The 25,638-nt window shown below is 49.8% G+C and overlaps 5 protein-coding genes across 5 annotated transcripts; 1 reads left to right on the forward strand and 4 right to left on the reverse strand.

Moving 5' to 3' along the window:
- Nucleotides 1-351: 351 nt before the first annotated feature.
- On the reverse strand, nt 352-3,366 carry FSUBG_10811 (neutral amino acid permease; the record flags this gene model as incomplete). The annotated part of the gene is made up of 6 exons (XM_036675428.1): nt 352-1,365; nt 1,771-2,139; nt 2,206-2,606; nt 2,654-2,845; nt 2,897-3,158; nt 3,214-3,366. The coding sequence occupies 6 exons, from the start codon at nt 3,364-3,366 to the stop codon at nt 352-354; spliced, it is 2,391 nt and encodes a 796-aa protein (XP_036533695.1).
- A 1,480-nt stretch (nt 3,367-4,846) lies between these two features.
- Nucleotides 4,847-6,277, reverse strand: FSUBG_10812 (uncharacterized protein; the record flags this gene model as incomplete). The annotated part of the gene is made up of 1 exon (XM_036675429.1): nt 4,847-6,277. One exon carries the CDS (start codon nt 6,275-6,277, stop codon nt 4,847-4,849), a length of 1,431 nt encoding a protein of 476 aa, XP_036533696.1.
- A 539-nt stretch (nt 6,278-6,816) lies between these two features.
- On the reverse strand, nt 6,817-7,455 carry FSUBG_10813 (uncharacterized protein; the record flags this gene model as incomplete). Its single annotated transcript, XM_036675430.1, has 1 exon — nt 6,817-7,455. The coding sequence occupies one exon, from the start codon at nt 7,453-7,455 to the stop codon at nt 6,817-6,819; it is 639 nt and encodes a 212-aa protein (XP_036533697.1).
- Nucleotides 7,456-21,285: 13,830 nt separating this feature from the next.
- On the reverse strand, nt 21,286-22,175 carry FSUBG_10814 (uncharacterized protein; the record flags this gene model as incomplete). Its single annotated transcript, XM_036675431.1, has 4 exons — nt 21,286-21,462; nt 21,534-21,733; nt 21,782-21,848; nt 21,888-22,175. 4 exons carry the CDS (start codon nt 22,173-22,175, stop codon nt 21,286-21,288), a joined length of 732 nt encoding a protein of 243 aa, XP_036533698.1.
- Nucleotides 22,176-22,634: 459 nt separating this feature from the next.
- FSUBG_10815 (e3 ubiquitin ligase synoviolin) lies at nt 22,635-25,347 on the forward strand (the record flags this gene model as incomplete). Its single annotated transcript, XM_036675432.1, has 4 exons — nt 22,635-22,658; nt 22,748-22,852; nt 22,931-23,624; nt 23,675-25,347. The coding sequence occupies 4 exons, from the start codon at nt 22,635-22,637 to the stop codon at nt 25,345-25,347; spliced, it is 2,496 nt and encodes an 831-aa protein (XP_036533699.1).
- Nucleotides 25,348-25,638: the final 291 nt, after the last annotated feature.

Here is a 25,638-nt window from a genome sequence, read left to right on the forward strand (position 1 = left end):
CTTCGTACAGTCTTTTCTTTTCTTCACCAGGCATGACTTGTCCACCACTCTAACCAGTCATCATCCGACTGTACTGTTTGTTTTTACAGCCGGAGAGCTACCATCTTATTCCGTATCCGTCCCTCACGAAGCTGTTGCTCCACCTCATTCTACGGGCGGGAGTCGAGTCATCTCAGCAAGGTGAGCCAATCAATGAGAGAGAAGACGCAACTGGAACAAGTGTCTTGCTCCGCCACGATGAGTTGAAGTGTTTCCTAGAGTCCGAGCGTGAGATGGTCGTGATGCTTAAAGCTTCTTCGTTTCCCTCTGGGTCAGTGAAACTGCCAGGCTCCTCAAAGTCTCATATAAGCCTCACGAGGTTGAAATCCACTTCAGCGAAGCGACGACGAGCCACCTCTTGCGCACTGTAACATCGTCCTCACGTTCAGTATCCCATGGCCTCTCCTCGCCGTTGCAATCTCTCTCCCAGATCCTCTCAACCTCAAGTCCGACCTTCTGAAGTGCCGCTGCATCATAAAACCCGCTCATCTTTGTTCGACCAGTATGGAAACCAGCGACAACCCAACACCTAGCCTCGGGGGTTTGCTTGAGAAAGTGGGCGATGGAGCGGTGAAGGTTCTGGTGTTCCCAAGGCATCCAGAGACAATCGGCGGCAATGACACGGTCGAACGAGTGAGCAGCTGATGTGCTGAAAGTGTCATCGAGCTCACCCCAGGAATGGCCCTGGACGGAGACTGCAGAGGAGGGAGTTGCCTCAGCACCAGCGGGTGATAGAGAGGGTTGGATGTTGCGAGCGACATTGGTGCGAAGGGTTTTGAGGACGGGCTCAGCTGGATAGTCTGTGACAACGACACGCTTTGCGCCTAGCAGGCCACCCATGATACTCGGTAACGCGGTTCCGGCTCCGAGCTCAAGAGTCTCCAACCCCTTCACGTTGAATGAAGTGCTATCCTGTGCCTCACGAGGGTTCTCAAGAGGAATGCTGAGAGAGTCGGCCTCGATAAACTCTGCGAGCAGGAGCGAAGCATTCCAGAGGTAATGTGAGAACAGTTTGCGGTCATCCTCCTTTACAGGGTCGGCGAGGTCGATGACAAGGGGCTTGGGGAGATGAGGTGAGGCATAGGAGAGGTTGTGTTCCGCATCGCCATGTTGATTCGTGATATCGTCGGGGAAGATGACGCCCAAGGCAGTTGAGAGATAGTCTTCAGGGCTATCAGTCTCCCCGTTGACTGAGATACGCCAGGTAAGAGACATGACCTTATTAAATCGGATGCCCCCGAATATAATATCAATGTGAAGGATTTTTGCCCAATCTGCTCCGATGATCTGACTCGATTTGCTTGTAAGATCACTTTGAAAGTACTCCTATATGGCGTATTATACAGCAGATATCGAGCAGCTCAGACAGACACAAATAAGAATATGGATGGCTACGGGAATGTGCAGATGAAGATTTGTCAGAATAAGGATGACTTGAGTAAAGCTAACGTAGCCAGGCGTGGACGGTCGTGGGGCAAAGGCAATAAGAAAATTTGCTTAAGTAAGTCCGCACCGCTTTTTCAGATACCAAGGTACCTAAGGATAAGATGTACGTAGCATCCAGGACGACTCATATTGCGCAATGGTGAATACGATATATAAATTGCTCATGACGTTGCGGTGCATCTTACCTCTATGCCATACTTGGTCGCCTTCGTTACCCCAAGTCGGAGGAGTTTACACAGAGTTGGAGTTGTCAGCACACGAAAAGGCCGCCGATCCCTCTGACACCTTATAAGAGTCGATGACACCAATAACAGATCCATATGTTCCAGCAATCATCAGAAATGTTCCAGAAAGAATAACAAAACCACTCCATATGACCATAAGAACCCACTTTAGAGATCTCTCCTGCTTGCCTGCGGACCAGTTATCGTATAGCCAGAAGCAACCATAGGGCTGGAATGTTTGCAGTGTTCCCAGGAGAGCTCCGACAAGAGACACGAGACTTCCAAAGACGGGGATTGCACTCGCTATGATGTAGGCTAACAAAGCTGCAGAAAAGGTCAAGCCTAGCCACGTAGCCCAGTGAGTGACGGTGTTGGCTGTGAGATGCCTTGAACCTCGGAGGACTCGAACGAAGACGTATTTTCCTGTAACCTATGGAGACTTTGTATCAGCACTTATTTTGTCCAAAAGCGGACTTTACTCGTATCAAGCACTTACATGAGCATTGATGGTCGCACCAACGATCAGACCTGGCAAAGCAAGGCCGTACGCAACTTGCTTAATAGTCTTGCCAGCCGATCCCAGAGCAGGCGAAGCAACATAGGAGCCACAGTAGTAGTATATAATAACTCCCACAATGATATATGTCGCAGTTGCAACTGACTGACAGAGCAGCATGGCCTTGGTATAGTGGCGCGGATCGCGCATCTCTGCGGCAATAGGGAAAAACAGGGGTGTGCCAGCATAGGCAAAGACCATTGTCGAGAGAGCCGACATTGCTTCCGTGAAGCTCGGTGTTCCATATAGCTTATAGTCGGACTTCCATTTGTCCTCGAGGTTAATCTTTGGAGCTGCTGAGGGTCGGTCTTGCATGCCGACGGCGATGGTAACGACATAAACTACTCCTGTCAGTATGAATGACAACTTTGATGGGTATTCCACTTACCGCCTGCCATGAGAGAGATCACTCCCACCCACGCCAGCCAACTTATGCGGCCCAAGGTGCGGATGCTAGCACACAGAAAGACGATTATCGCGGCTACCGCGACAAAAGTAGCTGTGCATGTCCCATGCGTCGACAAAGCATTGAAACTGATAGAGATGCCCAATATTCCTGACGCGGAAGCAAAGATGGTAACTTGTACAGTCTGGGTCAGCAGCGAACTCAACTCTGAGCGTTATCACTTACGCAAAGAAAAGCTGATCCCAAGGAACTCTCGTCCAAAACGCCCAAACAAGATACCGCCTGCATCGTCAATACCGTATACCTCGCGGTGGTTAAGCTTGAATGTCCCAATAATATAGTCGGACCAAGTGGTGATGCCTCCAATGACGAGCAGACATATCAGTCCAGGGACAAGGCCCAGAGTGTGGAACGCCGACGGGATCGAGAGGATGCCCAGCCCGATTTGGGTCTTCATCATAAGTGCAGAAGTGCCTAGCCAACCGACCTGTTGGCGTCAGTACCTGATACTATACTGCGGAGAACCTGTGGGAAGCACTTACATCTCGGTAGTTGGGTCCATCTTCTGTGATATCGCCAAAGACCTCGTCGTGAGCTACGGTTGCCCGAGCGCTGTCTTCATTCAGACCTTGTTGTAGAATCGGCACTGGAGCAAAAGCCCCAGGCTCTCGATTGATGCCGTTTACGATACCCATCTTGCTCTTCATTCAGAAGAAAATAAGAAGAATTAAAAGTTGCAAAGATCAGTCAGAATGATAGTTGCCCGTATATATCCATTCAGTATCTATCTCCCCTCACGTATTCGGCCCGCCAGAACTCTACTCTGAGGTCACTGGACGCGTATTGCTCCCCCTATAAACTTTCTCGATGCTCACATGGCATTTTGCGTTTCTATGATGAAGTGGTTTCACCGTATCAGAGCATCTCTCTCATCTTGAATCCCCAGCTCAGTCATTCATATCTCCTCTAAGCCAATCAGCGCGGAAGGCAGAAGGACTATTTCTCAATAAACCCATTCTCGCTCGCCCCTATGTTACTCAAGATTGGCCAGTTTCCTTCATCTTATTGCTTTGTCACGAGGGGGGGACTGCATAAAGTTCGTGGCTGTATCGTAAAGTTGTACTCGTATTATCTCAACTGGCCCACGAGTCTTTTAGCAGTTTCGAAGAGTTAAAGCTTTCAATAAAAGGTCATGTGTCTTGATTATAGTCTGCAATAGAAATCTTAGATTAAGTTTAGATAAAATTTGGGGCTTGCTCATCCTATGTTCTGATCACGGTATCATTTTGTTACGTCTTACTCATTCATCAGAGGTATTCATCAGAGACATCAAGCTACTAATTTTATACTCTAACGCAAGTTACCATGTCGAGCAAGATCAAGCAAGGCGTGGACGTGGACGTGGACGTGGACGTGGACGTGGACGTATTCATGCTTGATGCGGTGCAGTAAGAAAAAGAAATGATATGTTCTAGGAGAACCAAATGTCCAAGGTGGTTATTGGTCATCACAAGTCTAGCAAGGTGTCAGTCAGATCGGGGTATTAATAAGTGGTATTATCATATTAGTGCTCATATTATACATCCTTGTTTCAGCTACGAATGGCATCAAAAACTCCCATGTTCTGAAACATACACGCAAGCCCATTCCAGTCCAAACATTTTGTACAGTGGCTTCAGCAGACACTCAAGGAAGACACCAATCACCATAAACAAACAGTGCTTGAACAAAATGCAGATTAGGACAGAGTCCTTGAATAAGTATTGCTGTCAAGATAGTCCATTATTGTCATTAAGCCATCAATGGGTGAGGTACCAGTCCAAATCCCAGATAAAACAACAGTAAAAAACATGGGTATCGATATGTCAACTCCATGGCGCAAATCAGTTCCCTTTCCATTCCGTTCCTTTCCTTTCCTTTCCTTTCCTTTGCCTCGAAACTCTCATCCTATGCCCCCTCATACGCGGGATGTGTCCTGTTACCCAAATCCAAACCTAAACCCAGTCATAAATATTGTCCGTGAAATACCCGGATGTTCCCTTTTTCTAATACAGTCCCGCTTACGCCGTGCCCATTATGCTTTTTTTTTTTTTCGATGTGGTTTTGTTCGTATACTTTTGAGAGAGGTGTTGTAGTTATTGATCGTAGGTGTGTGTGGTCGATGATGCCGGGTCGTTATATAGTAGTGGTGGTGGTGGTGTTGGCGGTGAGCATTTGCTGCATCTCCTTGAGCTGCTCAGCGGTAGGGTCGTCGGAGATCCAAGGGCCCTTCTCTTCATCAGTGGCACCGTGGAAGCCAGCAGCTCGCTTGAGAGTTTGAACGTCGAGGTCGGTGACATAAGACTTGCCATCAGATAGCTTGAGACGGACCTCATGGTCGGTGGAGAGCATCATGTCGTCCTTGGCAAGACGACGAGGACCATCAAAGACAGCCATGACACGCTTCTTCATGGTCATCTGACCCTTATCAAAGCCCCACGATGATGGATAGTCACGACGGTTCTTGCGGCTGCGGGTCTTGGTTCCCAAGGGGACACCACCGCGGGAGTGAGTGACACCGCGAGACTTCTGGACACCATTGGCCGGATTGCCCTTCTTTCTGATGGCAGGGGAGGAGTTGCTTCGGGGAGAGCTATCATCATCATCGTCACCACTGTCGGCATCTTCATCATCATGGTTTGCCATGACAGTGTCTGTGGTAGTGGGGAGGTTGTTTTTCTCCAGAGTCTGGTGAACATCCTTATCGTTCTCAACCTCAGCAAGGCGCTTGGCGTTGATGGCCTCGGCAGGGTCCTCTTGCTGGACAATGCGCAGCACGCAGTCGTCGAGATGCTCGTAGAAGTCCTGAGCATTGGAGAAGGTCTGCGAGCAAGTGCTACACTTGCCAGTGGCATCGGGAGCATAGCCAGTCAGCTTCTTGTTCGCGTTGGCACCTGCAGACGACTTCTTTCGGCTGTTGGGTGGAGTCTGCTCAACACCATGAACTGCAGTCAAGTGGCGCTTGAAGACGTCGGCACGGTTAAATGACTTCTCCGCAGCCGAGCCGGAGCCTGGGCAGAAGCCGCAGACCATTGTGCCTTTGTAGTGTGTGAGGGTGTGACGGTTCTTGTCATACTTGCGAGCAAAGCCCTTGGTGTGGTACTCGCAAGTTTGGATGGGACACTTTTCAGGGCGCTCAGTCTGGTGAGTGAGCATGTGAGCCTTGAGGTCCTTGAAGGTCTTGCCGCAGTCGGGATAAGTGCATCTCTGCTTCTCCTTGGACTCGTCACTGCTATACTCGCCTGGTGTAGGTGGAACGAATTGGGTGACGCTTGGGGCACGGATATGGTTGTGGTTGTGGTTGTGGTTCTGAGTTTGGCTGTGATTATCCATTGGTGCACCGTAAGGGCTGCTGGGAAAAGTGGATTGAAAGTTTGTGGTTTGGAGAAAGGGTGAAGAGCTATTGGTCCTCATCATGTGAGGTTGAGGCGAAGAGGAAGAGGCAGAAGGAGAAGTGGGATATGTGTGATGAGGATTGGCATTGGTTTGCTGGAAGTGATTGTCATAGGGAGGGATCCCCATGGGAGGGCGAGTAAGCTCTGAATGAATCAGAGATGGGTCTGTCATGATAGAGAAACCTGGTTAGCGATCTACTACGGTAACAGTACAGAAGAGGCAGTTCAGTGCTGCTCAGGAACGGAACGGAGAGTGGTGGAGTTGGGGATGGACGCGGATGATAGAGATTGCAACCTCAAGTCAGCTGAGCTAGGCCCAAGATGGGTTTCCAGCTGGCCACTGCCGATGAAAAGCAAGCAGGATCGCCAATCGTTTGACAGCGGAGAGGTGACATCAAGCGCCGATTGGGTTGTCGTGTGTAATGTCTCAGTTGACAACGGAAGAGCCCACGGGCTAAATCGTTGTTTAAAAAAGACAGACATGAACGTGTGATGGAAGTGGGACGTGGGACGTGGATTGCAAGGGATAAACTCTAAGAGGAAGCAGAGAGAAGGGCAAGATGATGATCGGCCATCTTCAACTCGGCTCAAGCTGAACTCAATGAGCCAAGAGAGCCGACGACCTGGTAGAGACAGGCGCAAGCGCAAGCGCAATCCGACACATCGTTTTGTCATATTCAAAGCAACGAACCGAGCAGGGGTTCAGAGGCACTAAGCATCTGGTGGTGGGGAAGAGGCCTCAGACTGGGTCTCTCTCTCTGCCAATGCCCTTGCGAGGCAGGGGGAAAGGGATCGCCGAACTCGAAGCGAGTAAGAAATAGCTCTGAACTTACCAACAAAGGCCTTTGCTGCCGGGAAATCAAAGCTGAGCTCTTCCATTCCGGAGCTAGAAAACGACGCAAAATCGGATCCGATGTAGTCACTGCCCACAATTGCAGGCTGGAGCCCGAGGCCATGGGGAGCCCACTCGGGCATTGCACCCATTTGACCATGGTTCGATTGGGGAGATCCAATTGCCGAAGACGTTGTTGACGCTGCCGAGACTGTGGAAAGGCTTGATGAAGGGAGTCTCATGTCGGAAGATTCATCTGTATACATGCTGGGTGATGCGCGGCTGTTGAGCATGTAGTTGGGGGCCTCGGCGTACAATGAGGGCTCGACAAATCCCATTGACGAAGCAAATGCATCTTGGTTGCCGTTCTGCTGTTGGAAGCCAAAGGCATCGGCAGGGATGCTCACATCCATGGGTCCCGAAGTGAAGATGACGTTGGAGTCCGTATATCGAGCAAAGTCCTCGGCGTCGGAGTGATGAGGGAACATGGCAAATGATGTTTCTGTCAAGGCTGTCATAATGTCTGAGGAAGAAGGGCGGAAGACAGAGGTTTGAATGTCGGCAAGATGAAGATGGGAGTGGTGGTGGTCAAGGTGAGGGCGGGCTTGGAGTAGTTATAACTCAAGCTCGGGTTGCAATCACCTTTGTCTATAATCGCAACACACAATGTCAGGTTCAGAGCTCCAAGTCAAGGAGGAAGAGTGGAAGCAGCGGGGACTTTTCTCATCGGCGAGGCAAAGAATGAGTGAACGTAACCCGGAGAAGCTTACCTGCACTTCGCATTCCAGAAACGGAGTGAGGCTTCAGGTGAGTCGAGGTCTCGAGGGTCTGAGATGTTTCTGGTGGATGTGGGTTCAGACACGGCAAACAATCTTCTTCTGGTCGGCTTCCTGGAACTCGTGTGCTGGTGATGAACTTTTCTGTGTTGTGAGAAGGAGGAGTATTGCCAGGGTCCAATTAAGAATGCTCAGTTCACCAAAATGTGTTTGAGAAGAGTTGTCTCGAAGTGTTCGTGGTGAAGTTGAAGCTGGAGATGAGGGCGATGTTAGTGCTCGGTGGATGGTGGCAGGGGCACTATAGGTCGAAGTATTCAGAGACCAATTGTTATACTGGTCTTGTCGTCTTGGAAAGGACAGACAATGGTCTTTAAAAGAAACACTGTCGTGATAGATTGGCCCTTAAGGTTGTCGTTGTCGAGTAGCAAGCTCTTGCAAGACACAGCGAGGGGGTTGGGGGCTGTCAACGTAGATATAGTCAAGGCACCACTGCACCTGCATTCGGGCCCCGTCCGCGATGGATCGGCTCTCTCCAGTTGACAGACAACTTGAGAGGAGGCTGCTGGGGTAGAGAGTGTCCCAGAGGTGGAAGCCATGTACGATACATCGGCCGGTACATTGGTAGGGCCTAGCTCTCTCTAACCTCAAGCCTCTGGAGCCCAGCAATTGAAGCCAGTCCAGGGGAGGGAGCCAGGGGGGGAGGGTGAGCCCACCACCCCATCACCAGCCAGCCCAAGCCCAAGCCTGGTTGACCAGGCTCAAAAAAGACGAGGGTGTGTGTGTACAGGGCGGACAGCACAGCATAGCGCAGCACATCACATCAAGCAAGCAAGCAAGCACAGCCGCGGGGAGGTCTAAAACAAGAGGTAAGAAGGAAAAAACAAGTCCAACTCCATAAAATGGCAGAGACAGAAACAGAGACAGAGGCACGCCAGCGGCCCAGCGCCATGCAGCGCCAAATAGCGCCAGCCTGCCTCAGAGTGTAAGGACCAGGGAGAGAGAAGAGAGACGGCACACTGATTCATTCAGTTATTACTCAATTGAAATGTGCCTGCCATAAAGTACGGTCGATATATGTACAGTATGTACTGTACAATGCAGTCCCGAACTGTGTAGACAATTCCAGGCTTTGATATTCAAAGACATGTTGCATCCATGTCTTGGAGGCCCTGGATTTCGGGAGGATCATTATCATTGAGGGGGGAGCAGAGACAATGATTGAGGCGTATCGCCTCCCGCCTTTTCTCATTACGAGATATGGAGAAGAATCTCTCTTTGAAGAAAATGGTACGCTATGTATCACCGCCCTCCATGATTACCTAGAGTTGCGGTTTTGTCTATTCTTGATGTCGAAAAGGCGGAGGTCGCAGAGCAACGTTTTGGTACGGAAACATGGGGTGAACCAAAGACCCTCCCGAGGCGTGTGCGTGAGAAACAAATTGATCTACGAAGACGTCAATGAAAGGAACTTGCGTCGCGGGTAGCAGTACAAAGAAGAAGGCCTCCTAGATGGACAGGGTTGCTATTTGGCAGTGTGACGGGGCGATTCTAAGCGGTTGACAGAGGAATCTCTCAGGCAGGGGGACTCTGCTTCAAGTCCCGGTACTCGGAGGAAGTAGCTTCCGGTACGTGCATATGTATTGGCGACCCTAGCACACCTCACACCTCCACCTCCACCTCACCTCAACCTCAACCTCAACCTCAACCTCAGTCTCAAGGACACTCCGCCGACCGCAGTTGATGGGTCCATCGTCGCCTTTCCCATCTTCAGGGGTCTCCCAAGGCTGTCTGTCCCACGTCACAACCCTCTGTAGAATGCAAGGTAAGGTAAGTATGTAAGTATCTAGCCAGTGCCATACCGCTTCCCTCCCCTCAGAATATAGCAGGTTGATACGGGCTGGATGTCACCAGGTTGCTATTCGTGGTCAGCCAATTGTGACGATAGTTTGATATCTAAATGAAGCTATTGAATGAGAGTTGCGGAAGTCTAAAGTCAATGCTAGATGCAGATGCAGATGCAGCAGAGCAGGCAAGGCAGAGTTTACCTATGAACTTAGACCCCGTGCGGCAACCATCGTCAATCTTCCCGTTCATGGTTCGCGCGGTGATCCGCCTCAAGCCTACCAAACCTACAGTCCAGTACCTAGTTATAATAGGTACCTAGCCAACACCATTTGCTGCAACTTTAGTTACTGTACCTACTGCGTTGAACCCCTCTTCTTCATCATATCCTAATCATCATCCCCTCCCTCCCTCCTTTCCTTCATCACATAGCGGCCAATGGTGACCTCCTGATCCTCGATGAGCCTGATCTGACATGGACCAGCCCGTAGGAAGGTAAGGTTCCAGGATGTTGGTTTAAATTATTTGGAGTCTTCTCACTTACAATTAGGTCTCTTCACAGAACATCCCAAAGGTGGTGATATTGCTTAGAGGGAGCCAGTGCTTGCTTTTTGCTTATTGCTACTGTATCAAATATCACGGTATATCGGCAATTGACAAAACAAGAAGGCGGTTGGTTACATTGTCGGCAAGGCAATATGCTCTAAGCTCCAAGCTCTTTGAAACCATCAGTAGACATCACATCACATGCGCAGCATTCCTCCGCTGCCTCAATGAACTTACACATGCAGCATTCTAAGCATCTTCAGGGTAAATCTAGCAACACTACCCGCCCGCGTCTGCAAATATCTGGGGCCGCGAGACATTGAAACCTTCTGCTAAAACGTGGTGGCTCGAAAAAGAGGCTTTGCCCGAAGGGCGCTGGTGCAAAAAAATGGCAGATATTTTTATCGATAAATCAATGCACAACCAACCCAGATGTAACCCAACGATGCATGCATCAAATAGTGCTTCCCTGCCTTATGAACAGAGGGCTGTGCCTCTCACAGAATTGTGCTGTGAATCAATCAATCGATCAGTTGCTGGGACCAATCATACTCCTCGGTTGCTTGATGTCTCAATCGGCCCCGAGGCCTGGGGGCGCAGTCCGGCCTCGCCCGTCTTCCCAAATCTGGGACCCTTGAACGTACTGTAGGTAGGTATTACAGTAGTTATCCCCCTGTCTCTCACTGTCCCTCACCCTCAAAACGATTCCCGACGTGGTCGCTGCGCCCTTGTCACTGGCTCCATCAACTCGCTCGTTGTTGCGTTGCATCTTCCGGGGAAGGCGTACCAGCATCATTCAATCAGTCAGTCAGTCAATCAGTCAGGGCCAGGGCCAGGGTAATCAAAGCATTGGATTCAAGCATATCTTGCTTGGCTATTCCCAAACTGGTCACTCGTGTCTTCAAGTCCTTGCTGACCCGGAAGATCACTGCTGTCAAGAGTTACTCATTCGAGCATGCCTGTCAACGTCCCTGCACTCTCAGATCTCCATTAGTTATGACAGAATGTTACTAGTAGTATCAAGTGTTTCATACTTGGCCTAGCCGGTCTGAGGCAATATTGTCTCAATCTAGCCATCGTACTCTGTACAGACATACAACACCGCATAGACCAGACTAAGATGAACTTCAGAAGCCTCGCGGAACAAAACAAACGACTAGCACCACGTTGACACTTGATGTCATCTCCACATGGCGTCGGCTCAACATGGCGCGCAATAAGACAGGCATCGGAATGTTTACATGCAACTCAACTGGACACGATCAAAAGCATAGGAAATTATGGCGGAATCTAATTCACTAGCAGACAAACTTCTAATTCGATCAATTGTCCCAGGTGGAGTCAACGAGAGTGAGGTATCCACGAGGGAAATGATCAAAGAAAATGAATACCCAACTTCAGGTTAATTAGACCTGCATCTCCGGAAACGCCATGTAATGTCTTGTCCGGCTTACATATCTTATCAATGCAAAGCGGTTGCTAGTCAGGCAACTTGGCGTTCCACTACTCGAGTGTACATGTCTTTATTGATCAGGATAGGTACGAAAAAGGTGTCGCGATGATGGCTGTGTTTTGTGTGCCAGATGCATCCAATATGATGTGTGACATTGGGCAAGCTTGCAAGTCTTGAGGCGGTCATCCATCATTCATTCGTAGGGCTTAGCAAACCTTGTCTCAATTAACCTTACCGATGATTAGCAGGAATTGTACTGTATGTCTGAAGTATGGACTTCTCAGTCCCCCAGACGGACAATCTTGCACGCAAACCCTGTTGCAGACGAGAATGTAGTCCCTCGTGGCGCCGGGGCTTGAACCGTTCAAGGTCTGAGTCCTCCCTTCCATCCGAACGCCATGTCCGGGCGACGTAAAACGGTAGTAGAAGACGCCTCTAGGAGGGGACATCATTTCAAGCTTTGTTTCCTGAGAGGTCCTGTACCGCATGTTGTGCAGAGTTCCTGCGTTTGTTGGCGGCGGCAGTGACGGGTTCAAGTTGGTTCTCGGAGACGCAACTGGCTTAGTGTTGCGGAGTTGTGTAATGTTAGAGGGCTGCTAAGCCATCATCGACGGACGTGCACTTGTTATTGGACGCTGTGTACCAGCGACCCTTTGACAAGCTCTTGTCAAGTTTGTTTGTGGATGGTGGGGGTTTAAAAAAAGAAGCGGGATGGCTGTGCAACGCATCCGCTACTGGACTGGATACCTAGGTAGGTATTTTGACGCGATTAAAACATTTCATCAACAACGGTACTGGGGTGTGCCGTATATACTACGTCCATAGAAAGTCAAAGAACTACTACATACGCTTCATGGAGTCTGAAAGCGAACTTGCATCTGTGAGACCTTTTCGAGTCTAGGCTAGGCATTCTTCTCAAGGCAGCAAAACCAACCTTTGCAGCTACGCCGCCATGTATCAACGCAGAAGGGCTTTCATCACTGGGTAAACCGCTTACCAGGGATGCAGTTGCATGGCACATCGATTGATCGAGTTCTGGTAAAGATCCTTATGACTGGTCCAATGCTCGTCAACGTCATACCCTAGCATCCTGGTGAAAACGAGATACACGAGACACCGGGTACAGCATATGGATGGATGAGCACTTGACCTTCTCGAGTAGGCGACTCTTTCTCCACGATCCATCTTTGGTCTGCAAGGCAGGTCTCTTTCGCGGTGCTGCCTAAATACAGAACCTCGCAATGCATTAAATATAGGTAGGTACCCTAGGTATCATCTTGGGCTTGCTATGTACATAGCATCAATGAGAAATATCCGTGGACATGAATTTGATTAATTACTCTCCGGAGTAACACGCACACCTTGTCATCCTTTCCGTACAACTCTGACACTAGCTCATCATCAACCCTTGCTTCGGGCTGTTCCAGCATACTGGAACGCTTACGGATACATATATGTAGATGCATAACAGAGGTGATATTGACGAGACAAATAAGCAAGAATACCTGGTGCGTTCACCGCTAGATCTCCAAGGTAACAAAAAGCAAAGAAAGACATAATTGGGCATCACTCACCACACAGTAGCATTCTCTGAATGTCTTGTTGATAGGTAAGTACGTACTGGAGAAGGGGAAGATGTCGACAAACATGAGCAGGGGTTGAGAAGTGGATCACGAAAAGGAAACATGGAATCCGATGCAGCGGCTCCTCTCTCTTATCGCATCCAATTCCACCATAACTTGGCCAATGTCATGGTCATGGTGCATCCGGGGAGCAAGAAAATATAAGACTATAGAAAAACGTGCTAAATAAACTTAACAAAGAATCCCCTAAGCTTGAGCTAAGTTACCTAGGTCTTTTTGTCGTTTAGGATCAAGATCATGAGTTTTCTTTCCTCCCCTGGAGCAGACATCATTTTTTGCTTTGTTTGTCTTGACGGATTTCGATGAGATCGACTGCTTGAGATCTCCTAGTTAATCATTAATCAATTCCCACTGACCGGTTCAGTGGCTGACTGGGTATTCATCCCTGGGCCAGCGTCAGCCTGCCTGCATCGGTCATGGCCGAATCGACTCAATGGTTTTATGTACCTATTCCAGCAATCTGGCACTCCAAGCATCTTCATATTCGCCCTCACCTCAACAGCATGCAGATGCAGGCGAGGGGTTCCCGAATGAGACCCTACCACCACTGCGAGCCAATAGGGCCAGCTACCCACTGGACGTTTACGGTATCGGTTATGCACAGCGCGGTTTATGTATGTATGTGCACGAACCTTGTACAGCCCGGGCACCGTACATTAAAATGGGATGGGTGCAATTGTGTGTACTTATGTATGCACACAGCCATTTCGACGTGGCACTGGGGTGTTGAGTGCTCAGCCCTATCGAGTCTCTGCCCTTACATGATGTTGCTGGCTGTAGCTTCCTTGGTCTTGATGACCGAAGCCAAGTCGTCATCCTCAACTTGTCATCAATAGACCGTCTTCAACACACATCGCATTGCTGACAGTGGTGATATGCAGAAGTAACAATCCATCGCATCGCATCGCAGGCTGCATGAGTTGCACAGGAGTAAGACGATGACAGTATCAAACGCGACAATGATAACCTCCCTGTGGCTACTCCGCACTTGACAGTTGTTGGTTCCAGCCAGCCACAAATTAACCGTTTCGCTCTGATGTGTCTGCTTCTGGATAAGGACCCTGAATCTCATCTTCTCCCCCGTTTTACGACCGTGCATCGGGCGGCCGCTCCATTACAGTCTGTCTGGCATTAGAAAGATATCTCAGAATCTGACTAGGGACCTTGCCGTAAGGCTTCGGCTGTCTGAGTCGTGCCGCTCAAGGCATGTGTTTCAAGGGTTGAACAGAACAGTCCACGCGCGACCACTCCCGTCGATGGATAGGCGCGAATTCCGCAGTGAGCGGCTTTTCCGCAGTCTTCATTTGTTTACGTAGCCGACATTCGCTATTCCCACAGCCAATCCCAAGCTTCCCTTGCAGCGGCTATTCCCGTTCAGTCAGGGCAACCTCTCACCTCCTGACCCCTGCTTGAGGCTTGAGGGCTTGTGTTGCAGGTGGGGGAGACCCTGGGCATCACTCATCCATCAAACAGCAGAGATCCGCCTTGACGTTGACCACACATTTTGGAGGTAAGCCACATCTCACTGTCTTTGATGCTTCCCCTTGGCCCTTGCAATATCACTTCCGTTTCGTGGCATAGAAGCTTGTCATTCAATTGATACACTGAGGTTCTAGGCCGCCTGAGACCACAGCTTCACGAGTGGCGCCATTTCGAATGCCGGCAGTTAAGAAAGGAGAATATTACCCTTGATGGGAGAGAGCACGAGGTCAAACCCGAGATTCTGGGCTTGGTTCGTCACAACGTCTACCGACCGAATAGCGAGGACACCAACCACTATCTCAAGCGCGCCTTGTAGTACTGCATACCTATGTACGAATTGGTGCACTGACAAAATGGTGCCAATCAGAAATGTTTCTATCTTGAAGCAGTGGCATCAGCACTTAGTTCTCAATGGCTTCGATCAAGCACGGTGTGCTTTGCAAAACACAGCCTTCACCGCGGTTCATGGTAATGTCGCTATGGCTTCATAATGGACATCCACCTCCATTGGACGGTAGTCCAGGATCAACACCTATGTATCCATTCCTAGTGGGGTGTGTTCCTCAATGACGGGAAGCCCCGCTCAACGCGACAGGAGGGTGTGGCTGACGAGATGGTTGATGGCGCTAATAATAATAATCAAAGGTTGCAGCACTAAAAGCCGAGCTCCTCCAATCTCTGGGATCAGGCTGGAGCGTAGGGCTGAGCACAGGCAACCCAACAAGATCGAGCGTCCGCGGTATGTACGTACCTCGTGTGATCTGCGTCAGAGATGATGGAACGGAACTCTCCTTGCAGTTGAGGTCAAACCTTCACTGAGTAATTCACCCCCTGTAGCCTCAAGACTCAGACCGACGGCCAGACCAAGCGTCCCATGGCCTGTCATTGGATTCGATGCCAAGCTGGTCTCTAACCCACCCTTTTCACCATCCAATGGGTGCCCAGATTGGTAACGAGCGCGAATGCATCTGCAAGTTATCTCTGAACGGTTCTGTCTGTCTGTGCTGTGTCTCTCAAAACCATGGATTTTGGACATTCACTGTAGCATCACCGTCATCACCGCTACAATGACTGGGATCCAATGGCGATGCCGCTTGTTACCGCCCACCTTGATATTGGCAAAGGTTTGAGAGTTTGTCTTTTCATCAATCATGTGTCGTCGTTGACGAGGCTCTACAACTAATCATTGGATACACCATGGTTTTCTGACATGCCGTGCCTCTCGGACTGTCTACTCGACACAGACAATTTGCATTCCTCAGCTGAAGCAGAAACGGGTATTCTTCCTAAAACAAAAGATTCTGTGTCAGATGAAGCGAGTGGAAGCAATTCATGCATGCGTCTTCTCAGAGTGCTGCTCGAATGAGATGCAAAGCAGTGCTTGAAAAGTCAGGCAGAAAAAGCAAAACACAATGATAAACCACCATGAATGGAGATACATGCATACCTGCTCCACGGATCAAAGACCTCGGCACCCGCGCTGTCGCTGTTTGGTCCAAACTGCAGTGGTGTCGGCATGGGCACCCGGCTCACATTCCACCGGTCGGCCGCCCCAAGCAAGCTGTCTCTAAGACTCTGAGTTTCTGACCGTCGACCCTGTCTCTTTGGGAGTCTCTGATTGGCTGTCACGATCCTTGTAAAAGTCGAAAGAGTTACCAAGCTCTCTCTCGGCTTCACCGATGCGCGATGCGAATAAACCGCCAAATCTGACTCTCCCGCCGCCGCCATTTCCGTGGCCTACGCTCCGCTGTGTCCTCTTTTGGGGACTGGGTTTGTCGCGGGGTCCTCCATTCGGAATTGAGGGTCAAGTCTCTGCACCTGATTGCTTGCATCATGACCAAACACGACCCTGGCCTGGCTCAGTCAGAGAAAGGCCCCTAGTTACTGGACAAGCGATACAGACTCTCAAGTTCACCATCCTTCGGAACATTGATGCTACCTACCTAGGTAACTAATCTCCAAGATCTTTGGCTATTGCTTTCTTTGGTAACTCGGAGTTTTTACCTAGAAGCCCACCTACCTACTTACAGTAGTAGTTATCCGCTACAGAACATGTGATTGGACTTTGGGTGGATCAACATGCGCTTGCTTACACGAGTGACCCAGTTCGAATCCAGATCACCATTCTCCCACCTACACAGTACGGTACAATTATACAGCACCTTTCCCTCGCCAATTCTGGCAATTTTATAACATCATCGATATATCGCATTGCTCGAGTTGCTCAACTCAGTCTTGGCCTCGCTTCAATCCTGGCTCATGTTCATGTCTTCTAACTCATATTTCTCAGTAGCCTTGCTCAGGTACATTGTCCCTCAGTATACCCACCCATATTTACGAGATACTGTATTAGGACTCATACCAACCATCCGCAAGGAATAATAATGTTGTACAAAGAAATTTCTGGGCAATTGGGTCCCAAAGAGGCGTTGAAAACTTGATCAATGCTTGTCGTCGGGGACATTCAACAGTCCGAGAGCTGTCAAACTGGACAAGATAGCCATAGCTTTTGGGTCAACAAGGCTGCCGCCCGTCTATTGTCTCACAGACTGAACGCCAGAAATCAAGGATAGGTTTTGTCGATCACCTACAACCACCGTATGTATTATGTATACTGGATAGTCCTGGCGTCTAATGGGCCTCGCTCCACGGTATCACATATATGTATATCCACTTCACCGTCGGACCGTATCATATCATGAAGGATACCATAGACCTACAGTATCCGAAGGATGATCTTCAGGATCGCCAACAGGTACCACCGTAATGCTTCCGCGTTTAGTTGCTATCGAAACCGGTTGGCCATCATTGTCTCCTGGCGGCGCTGGCGCTCCAATCTCATCCTGCATCTCATCTCCCATCTCCCATCTCCCAACGGCATCCTATCCTGGGGGTTGTGCAGGTATGTAATGGGATACCCCCACCGAGCTCGACTACCCATCACTCGGCGAGGGAATCATTTTCCAGCGCAGAAAGGCGTCCTCAAGATACTGACAACGCAAACAAAGTCCACCGCCCTGCATGGCCCGTGTGGAGGCCTAGTGTCCGTTGCGTGAAACACTCAGAGATACCGTTGGAGGTTGAAGCGCTTGGACTTGTTCTCCTTCTCCGGTAAAGCCAGTAGTGGTCTAGGCATTAATCTCTCCAAGGAACAGCCTTGTAAAAGCAAGTATGCGCAGGCAATTTGGTCCCAAACTTCCAACTGTGGTAGCCTTACGCGAGCGCCACCAGTCTAACACACAGACTAGGTAGATGCTAACGACCGGTAAATAACGCGATCACAGCGGCCTAGAACAAGGAGAAAAACGAAAGAAACAACGGCAGTTTCTAGCATGGATCAAGGTACGTAGGCATGTACCAGTGGCCGTGGTCGCTCGATATTGAAGGGCATATCGCGGTCCAGATTCGTTAAGGACACTGCTTCTCCAGGATGGTGGTCATAACCTCGGAATATTGGCTTAATTGACGCAGGTGAGCATCGATGTCACTCTACCTTTATCACTGTTGGCAGTCTAGACTTTAGTTAGGGACGGCACTTGGTGTCAGCGGCCTGGACGCCATTCAGCCACATCCAGGCTGTCGGACTGAGTTATTGAAGCTAACAGTGCTCATGATGGGCCACTTGTGAATCAGTGACCCGGCTATTTGGTTACTGGAAGACGTACGAAGCTACTGTCCAAGGCCACGAACTCTCCATCATTTTGCTGTTGCACAACGTATGATGTTGAAATTTGAGGTATCAGGTCCATGTTGTTGATTCAAGTCCAGTTGTCGTCAAAGCACAATTAATAAGACGCACATCTTATAGGCGCCACGAGACATATACAGCTTGATCCTGGGGTATAGCAGAGGCCTGTTAAGGTGCTGGATCCCAGTGCGCGGGGCATTGGCTGAGATGTTGAGAACCCAATCTCAATGTGACGTGCAGACTATTTTGGCGAGAGCAGATTCCCGTCTGAGATGGCGAGTGTAGCGCGGGAAGACGACACTCCAGATGCTGGGAAGTTCCTTGCGGTCTCTAAGCATTGACTAAGTACCTTACCTAGGTTCGCACGTCGCAAAGTCAAAGAGGCGTGTGGATCGATCAAAGTCAATGTTCCCGTGTTTTCACATCATGACATCGATAAAATGGAAAAGTGAGTAAGTGACCCGACACAATGGATTGATGCGCGCCTTGCCGCTTGTGAGCCGCCCCCCCGTCAATATTGGACATGGACTGGACTAGACAGGACAAGGCTTGAGATGCCCTATCCGTACTATGTATGCCCTCGCCCCTCGAGGATCTTAGGCCACGTGTGGGAGTCGTGATTGAAATTGGCAGGGGTGTTTAAGCGGGATAAGGAAACAATGACAAGAGAGAGAGGCTCGTTAATAAACCCTGTCCCGTCTTACCCTTGAACCTGGCCCTGTCGTTGAGAGTCCCGACGCCGACGCTTTTCGGGAGTGTTCAAAGGCAATACAATATGTACATTTGCAATGTATTCCTGCATAGTCCGATGGATGGATGCAATTCATCATGATGTTACTCTGATCCTGGAGCTTGCCATGGTTGGACGGGCCAGAAAACCAAGACAACAAGACAGACCAATATGTATAGATGCGTGTGACTACTTCGGACTGTCATGCATCCGAGATTATTGCTGCGGGTCGGCATTCTAATTCTGTATCTGAACTGCACTGCACTGCACTGTATGTCTGTCTGTCTACATACGTACATACCTACGCTCAAGTCTATCCTAGCCTTTCCTGCAACCCTAAGGTAAGTATGCAGGTATGTAGGTGAATGGTGCCACTCATGTTCTCCCCGGTCGAATAGCACGCCTCGTTCCCAGACTCGTGGGTGTTCCGGTTGCCTTTTTTGCTTGCCAGATCACCAAATTCGCCTTGTGCTACCCCAATGTCGGTCGAGGTCTTTCTCAAAGGAGGGGAGGGTGTGCATGCTGCATCCTGAGCGATCCCATATCAGAGCAGGTACAGTTACACTGCGTTGATGAGCGATTGATAGTTGTCATTACCATTGTCAACTATCTCCCGAGTCCCGATACCGATATGGTCATTGTGAACCCCACGGCTAGGCTTTCTCGCCCATACAGTATGTACATCAGTGACTGACTGACTGACTGAGTCTGCCTACCATTGCTACCAAACTATCTTATCCATACTCGGCATGGTGCAAGGGGAGCCTTGTTCTGATCTGCTAGACATGGGAGACGCTCCTTCAGGATGTTGTATCGCGAAGATGGGGAACGGCTCAGTTCCGTCTATTTTGCCCTGCTAGAGAGTAAAATACCACTCTGATCCATAAACCCATCAGGAGATTTCCGCACCACCAGATCGACATTGGTTATGGAGCCTCGTGCTCTTTTCCATAATAGTCCATACAATGCGCGGTTGACGGAGAGTTTGGCTAACAGGCTCTCGCTTGTAGGTACCTATCAATGAGACAAGTATCCATCATGAGTGCTACCAAGTCAAGTCAAGTCAAGTCAAGTCAACATGACCTCGAGAATGGGTTCGGAGAGCGAGCGTCCAACTGGGGTCATACGCGGGGTTTATTAAAGTCTGATTTAACTTAGATCACCTTATCTGAGCCATTCGAATCACTGTGACGTGGCGAGCAACAACAAACTACTTAGGTACCTACTCACTAGACGCCGTTGGTAGTTAATTGCAAGTCCAGACTCGATGGCGATCTATCGTAAGGCAAGTTTACCTATTTAGTACCTCACAGTGTCTCAAGTGTAGGCACTTATTACTCTGCCGTACGGATACATACATACAAGCTCTTTCTGGGCGTTGATGATTTACCTTTTGGCCACGGGAAGCTCCTTTGGACCTTTGGTTTTAGTGTGTTTGTCAAGCTTGGACGAACCAGAGTCGAGCAGTAGCAGATCAGTAAACCGTGGCGTACCCGAATTAGGTCTTGGGTGGCCTCGATTACAGTTGAGAGCGGCATTGATTGACTGTGAACTTTCCACTGCCCGACCCCTCCGGCCTACGGATAGATACGCCCAGGCCTTGTTCTTAGGAGCTCTGTCGACCCCTAGGTAGGCCTAGGCCCTAGAGCCATAGGTACCTTAGGTGCCTTGACTTTGGTGGCGGGTTGCTACCCTTGCTTTTGCGCGTGACAGCGGACTTGGGACTTGCTATGCTGGCTCTGGGCGCGGCCTCGCCTAAACGCGGAATGGCTTCCGTCTTCCATCTTGAGCTCACCAAAGAGAAAACGGGGGCCGGCCGCTGGGGAGACTAGGCGCCGTTTGGACATGAAACAATAGGTCGCGGAGTTTTTTGAGTCGTGTAAACAGCCTCTTTCGGACAATAGGGAATGAGGCTCTCTGTCTATCACTCACAATGAGATCTCCAGTCTATTCGTGGTGTTGGCAATCGTCACGATTTTCACAACTCGGCGACGCGTCTTTAGGACATGTTGATAACACTCACAAGTAGAGCACGGCCATTCCTTGCAGTAGTACATGACTACAGTCCTAACATTCCTTCAAAATTCAGAGCGGTCAAGTTGTCATCTCCTATGTATTACGCAGCCAGACAACTTATATAAGGTAGTTTAGGGTAGGCTCAAGGCCCCGAGGTCAAAGTAATAATATTCTATACATTCGCAACTTCACTTCTCCAACCCCATCCCCCAATGGCATTCTCTTCTAGCTTCTTCATTCCTGAAGCTTCACAAATCTTGATAACTACATCCCTCACGGCTCTCACTTCATCTACACTGGCGCCTCCATTGATTGCACCCCGCAAATGCCCCTTCAGTTGAGGGTTCACCTTTAAGGCTTGGCATCAGCATTACATATGACTTTAGTGCAGCCCGGTGGCTGCCCAGAAAACACACTTACATCTTGGGGAATGAGACTAGCAATGAGTACGAATGAAGTTTCGGCTGGCGTAAGCACATCGGTGTTGCTGAGTACATACCCATATGTCAACCTCGCCAGCAAACCCAAGTCTGGCGCACCTGACCGGTCTAGTTGACCCATTATACGTCTGGAAATCTTGCCATATATGGCTTCGAAGAAGGCTTGTCCTCGCTCGAGCACTTGTGCTGGTGTAGTATCGTATATATCCTTATGTCTGATAGACGTACCCGTTACTTCCTCGTCTAGTAGGTCTTCAGTGGTTGCGGACTTAAGGGACATCAGAGCATTAATCGACTATCCGAAAATGTTAGCACCGAGGTGAGTTCGCCATACTCGTGGCCTGCCAACCTTGGGCATGCCTCCGACGGCAGAAGCTTTCAATAGGGCTTCTCTGAGACGCCTAGATATGCGCAACTGATCGTCCCGGCTCGGAATACCATTCACAATAGTGTCTGAGCCTTCCCCTATGGCATTCTTGAAGACCTCTGACAGCTCGTCCGGCCTATTGAGGGCTGATAGAGTAGTAGCGGTGATAAAGTACCATGTATTACGTGGAAGATTTGGTTGCTTTCGAATCGCTGCAAGCAATGTTGGCGTGAGGATGGGCTTCAATGCTGTCATGATGGTGTAAAATATCTAGGAATGGGCCTACAATAACAACATGCTCGTTCACACCTCTGCATTGACTCAACATCGCGATATTTATACAACATCAGTCTCACTAGGTAAGCTAATAGCTCGACCAGCTTTAGGGTAGGCTGCCACTTTTGATCAGCCATTACCATTACCTTACACGGGGAAATATCGGCTTTACCTCAATAGGTGAAGTAAACCTTCTCACGTCAGAGCAGAATCACGTGCATCGGTTCGGCCTCTGCGTCATCGGTCGTGTGTCGCTCTGCTTAACGTGGCATCAAATCGTCGGCTGTTATTTGATACAGTGAAGTAATTACAGCACATTCACCAAAAGTTACATATCCGAACCCAACTCAATCATGGGGATAGAGGAGTGATTGGTTACTTTTTTACATTTTGACAAGTACCCAATTTATTCCCCATCGTTCAACTCCCATGCCCAAGATGCGACTTGGCTGGTATGCTGGGGTAAGCATTGCTGTGGTGGGAGAGCTTGGGGAAGCTATATGGAGCTATAGCCGATCACTCTGGACCAATGCTGACTTTTTGCTTCACAGGCCTCGACGGCCCTCGCAGGTGGTGTTGTCCTCTCGGCCTTCTACCAGAGGGCCAACTTTTACTCGGCAATGGTATATCTCGCTCAGAGCAACTTTTGTTTGCTAGTACGTTATCCCGCGCGATCCACGCAATCCACGCTCTAGAGTTTATTGCGTGCAGGATGCTGAACTCATCATATCCAGGTCTTGGTCAACTTTTCCTTCCTTGTCTATAGCAGCTTCGTTTATGGCCTTACACGGATGTTCTTTGGCCCTCTTCGTGCTGTCGAAGTCGAGCAACTAACCGAACGTGCTTGGTTTGCGATCACAGAGACATGTCTAGCAATGACCATATTCCGCGAAGAGATAGGAGCCTGGTTTCTGGTTATGTTTGCAGCTCTGGTGACAGGCAAGGTGTGGGGATGGATTGGTGATGGGAGAGTTGAGGTCCTCGAGCAGCAACCGCCGGCGAACCCTCGCTTGTTCCATTTGCGACTCAGTGTATCGCTCACGCTAAGCTTCATCTACGATATCTACATCCTCCGATACACGATAAATACCGTTATTCAACAAGCGCGACCCAACATGATGGTCATGTTTCTCTTCGAGTTCGCAGTCTTGGCCACCAGTTCGTGGCGGACGGCAGCCCGGTATGCGCTGTCGTTGACGGAACAAAATATACAGGAAGCGCAGAAACGTAAGCGACTGGCGGAAAGGAGACAAGAGGTCAGACAAGAACGTGAGACTATCATCCGACGACGTGAAGTAGCGGCTGCCGCTGGCGAGGAAGTTTCGGACGAGCCACTGCCTAGCGAGGATGATATCGATGAAATGGATATTGAAGTACCAGGTTGGTCTGCAAAGGGAGAGTTTGTACTCTGGCTGGACCTTATCACAGGTATGTTGAAAGCAAAAAAAAGCTTCGAGGGGCACTACTGACATAGACAGACCTGGTTAAACTTGGTATTTACATCGTGTTCTTCTTCATGCTTCTGGCTTTTTATGGACTGCCCATTCATATTATGAGGGATCTCTTCATGACAGCCCGGGATTTCATTAAGCGTCTAGGTGCCTTATTGCGATATCGAAAAGCCATTCAAGAGATGAATCGTTATCCCGACGCAACTCAGGAAGAGCTGGAACGCGAGGACACCTGCATTATCTGCCGCGAGGAAATGCGGCCGTGGGATCCAGAGAACAACCCAGGCGCGATGGATAGAATTCGACCCAAGAAGTTACCTTGTGGACATATTTTGCATCTCGGCTGCCTCAAGAGCTGGCTCGAGCGACAGCAAGTTTGTCCTACTTGTCGAAGTCCTGTTACCCTTGGCGAGACAGCTCCTCGTGCAGGTCAGAACCGGGCTGCAGGTCTTCGAATTGAGCTTGGAGGCAGGCGTCCAGCGAACCAACCAGCAGCAAACCCAGGAGATGCTCCCGTTCAGGGGCAGCAGAACGGAGGAGCACAGCCTGAACAGCGGCCAGCTGGTCCTCGTATCTTCAACATTGGCCCTCTTCGTGTGGGATTCGGCGCCAACGGACAACAGGTCAGAGAACTTGCGCAGCAATTTGGCGTGCCACCAGCCGCTCCCAACCCTCAAGGGCTGGCTCCCCCCACCCCTAATGCTGCTGGCCACACTGCTCCTGCGACTCCTCTTCCTACTGGAGATAACTTGCAGAATGTTGGAAACTTGATCAGTCAAGCAGACCAGCTGATCCAACGTGAGATGCAGTCGTTGCAGCTTGCGCATCAAGAATTACAAACCATCCATCTTCTCCAGGCAGAGCTATACCGTCTCAGACAGAGACAGCAACATACAGAACAACAACCAAGTATACAGACACAGGCCATACCTCCTACTGCGGTACCTCTCCCCCAACCTCTAATTCCTCAGCAATTCCCTATAACGCCCCAGATGTCTATGCCTCCAGGTTTCCCCCAATTCCCAGGTATACCTCCGCGACAGCCAAGCCCCCTTATGGCTCGCCATGGTGCTCCCCTTAACGCCGTACCTATCCCTGCTGGCAGTGCTGAGCTCCCAGAAGGCGTTGTTATCCCTCCTGGCTGGTCTCTGCTTCCTCTACAGCGTCTCGATGGCGGCCAAGCCTCGACGCAACCTTCCCCGCAGGTTGGCCCTCAGGCAACTGTTGCAGATAACATTAATGTACCTCAGACAATGTCTACTGTGAGACAACCCTCGCCAATTGGTAGCCGAAACCAGGGAGCTCAACCGGTTGAGAACTCCTCTTTGACTCCAACTGAACAGCGCCCCCCTCAACTTACACCACAGTTCACACGAGCGGTTGAGCCACCCCAAGTTGTCGCGCCTAGCCCTCGCATGCCCAATTGGGGCGGTTCGGCTCAACTGTTTGGTAACGGATCTCGCCTGGATCATGCTGACCCTGTAACGCAGAATGAGCCTCAGGCTGAAGGAAGCTCAAGCCAAACTGGCCCTGCTGAGGCTACGTCTCAGCCGAGTCCAACAGCTGAACATACACCACAAGGCACTCCGCCATCCCATAGTGATGAAGACGATACGTCTGAAATCGACTCAAAGGACAAGGGGAAGGCGAGAGCCGTAACTGTCGAGGAGGTCGAGGATGAGGAAAATGTTAAGGACTAGTTGTGCCTTGGGTACCAATAGGCATTCTATGCATGTATCATTTTTTTGCACCCATCTCGTTGGTCTAGTGAAGACCAAGACTGCATTTAAATTTCCCGATTGCTAGTGGCATGGAGTTCACAGGAGTTATGTACTATTTGTTCACCTCAATGGCATGCATGACAGAGAAGCTTCACCCCGAAATATAAGTTTGTTGAAGCCAGTATTGTACATCTGAAACTTGATATGCAAGCTACCCAAAGCAATCTGCAACTATACAAATATGAGTAGACCAGGAAACACCTTTCCATG

Source organism: Fusarium subglutinans, assembly GCF_013396075.1.
Source record: "Fusarium subglutinans strain NRRL 66333 chromosome Unknown NRRL66333_c0000192, whole genome shotgun sequence".
NCBI lineage: Eukaryota > Fungi > Ascomycota > Sordariomycetes > Hypocreales > Nectriaceae > Fusarium > Fusarium subglutinans.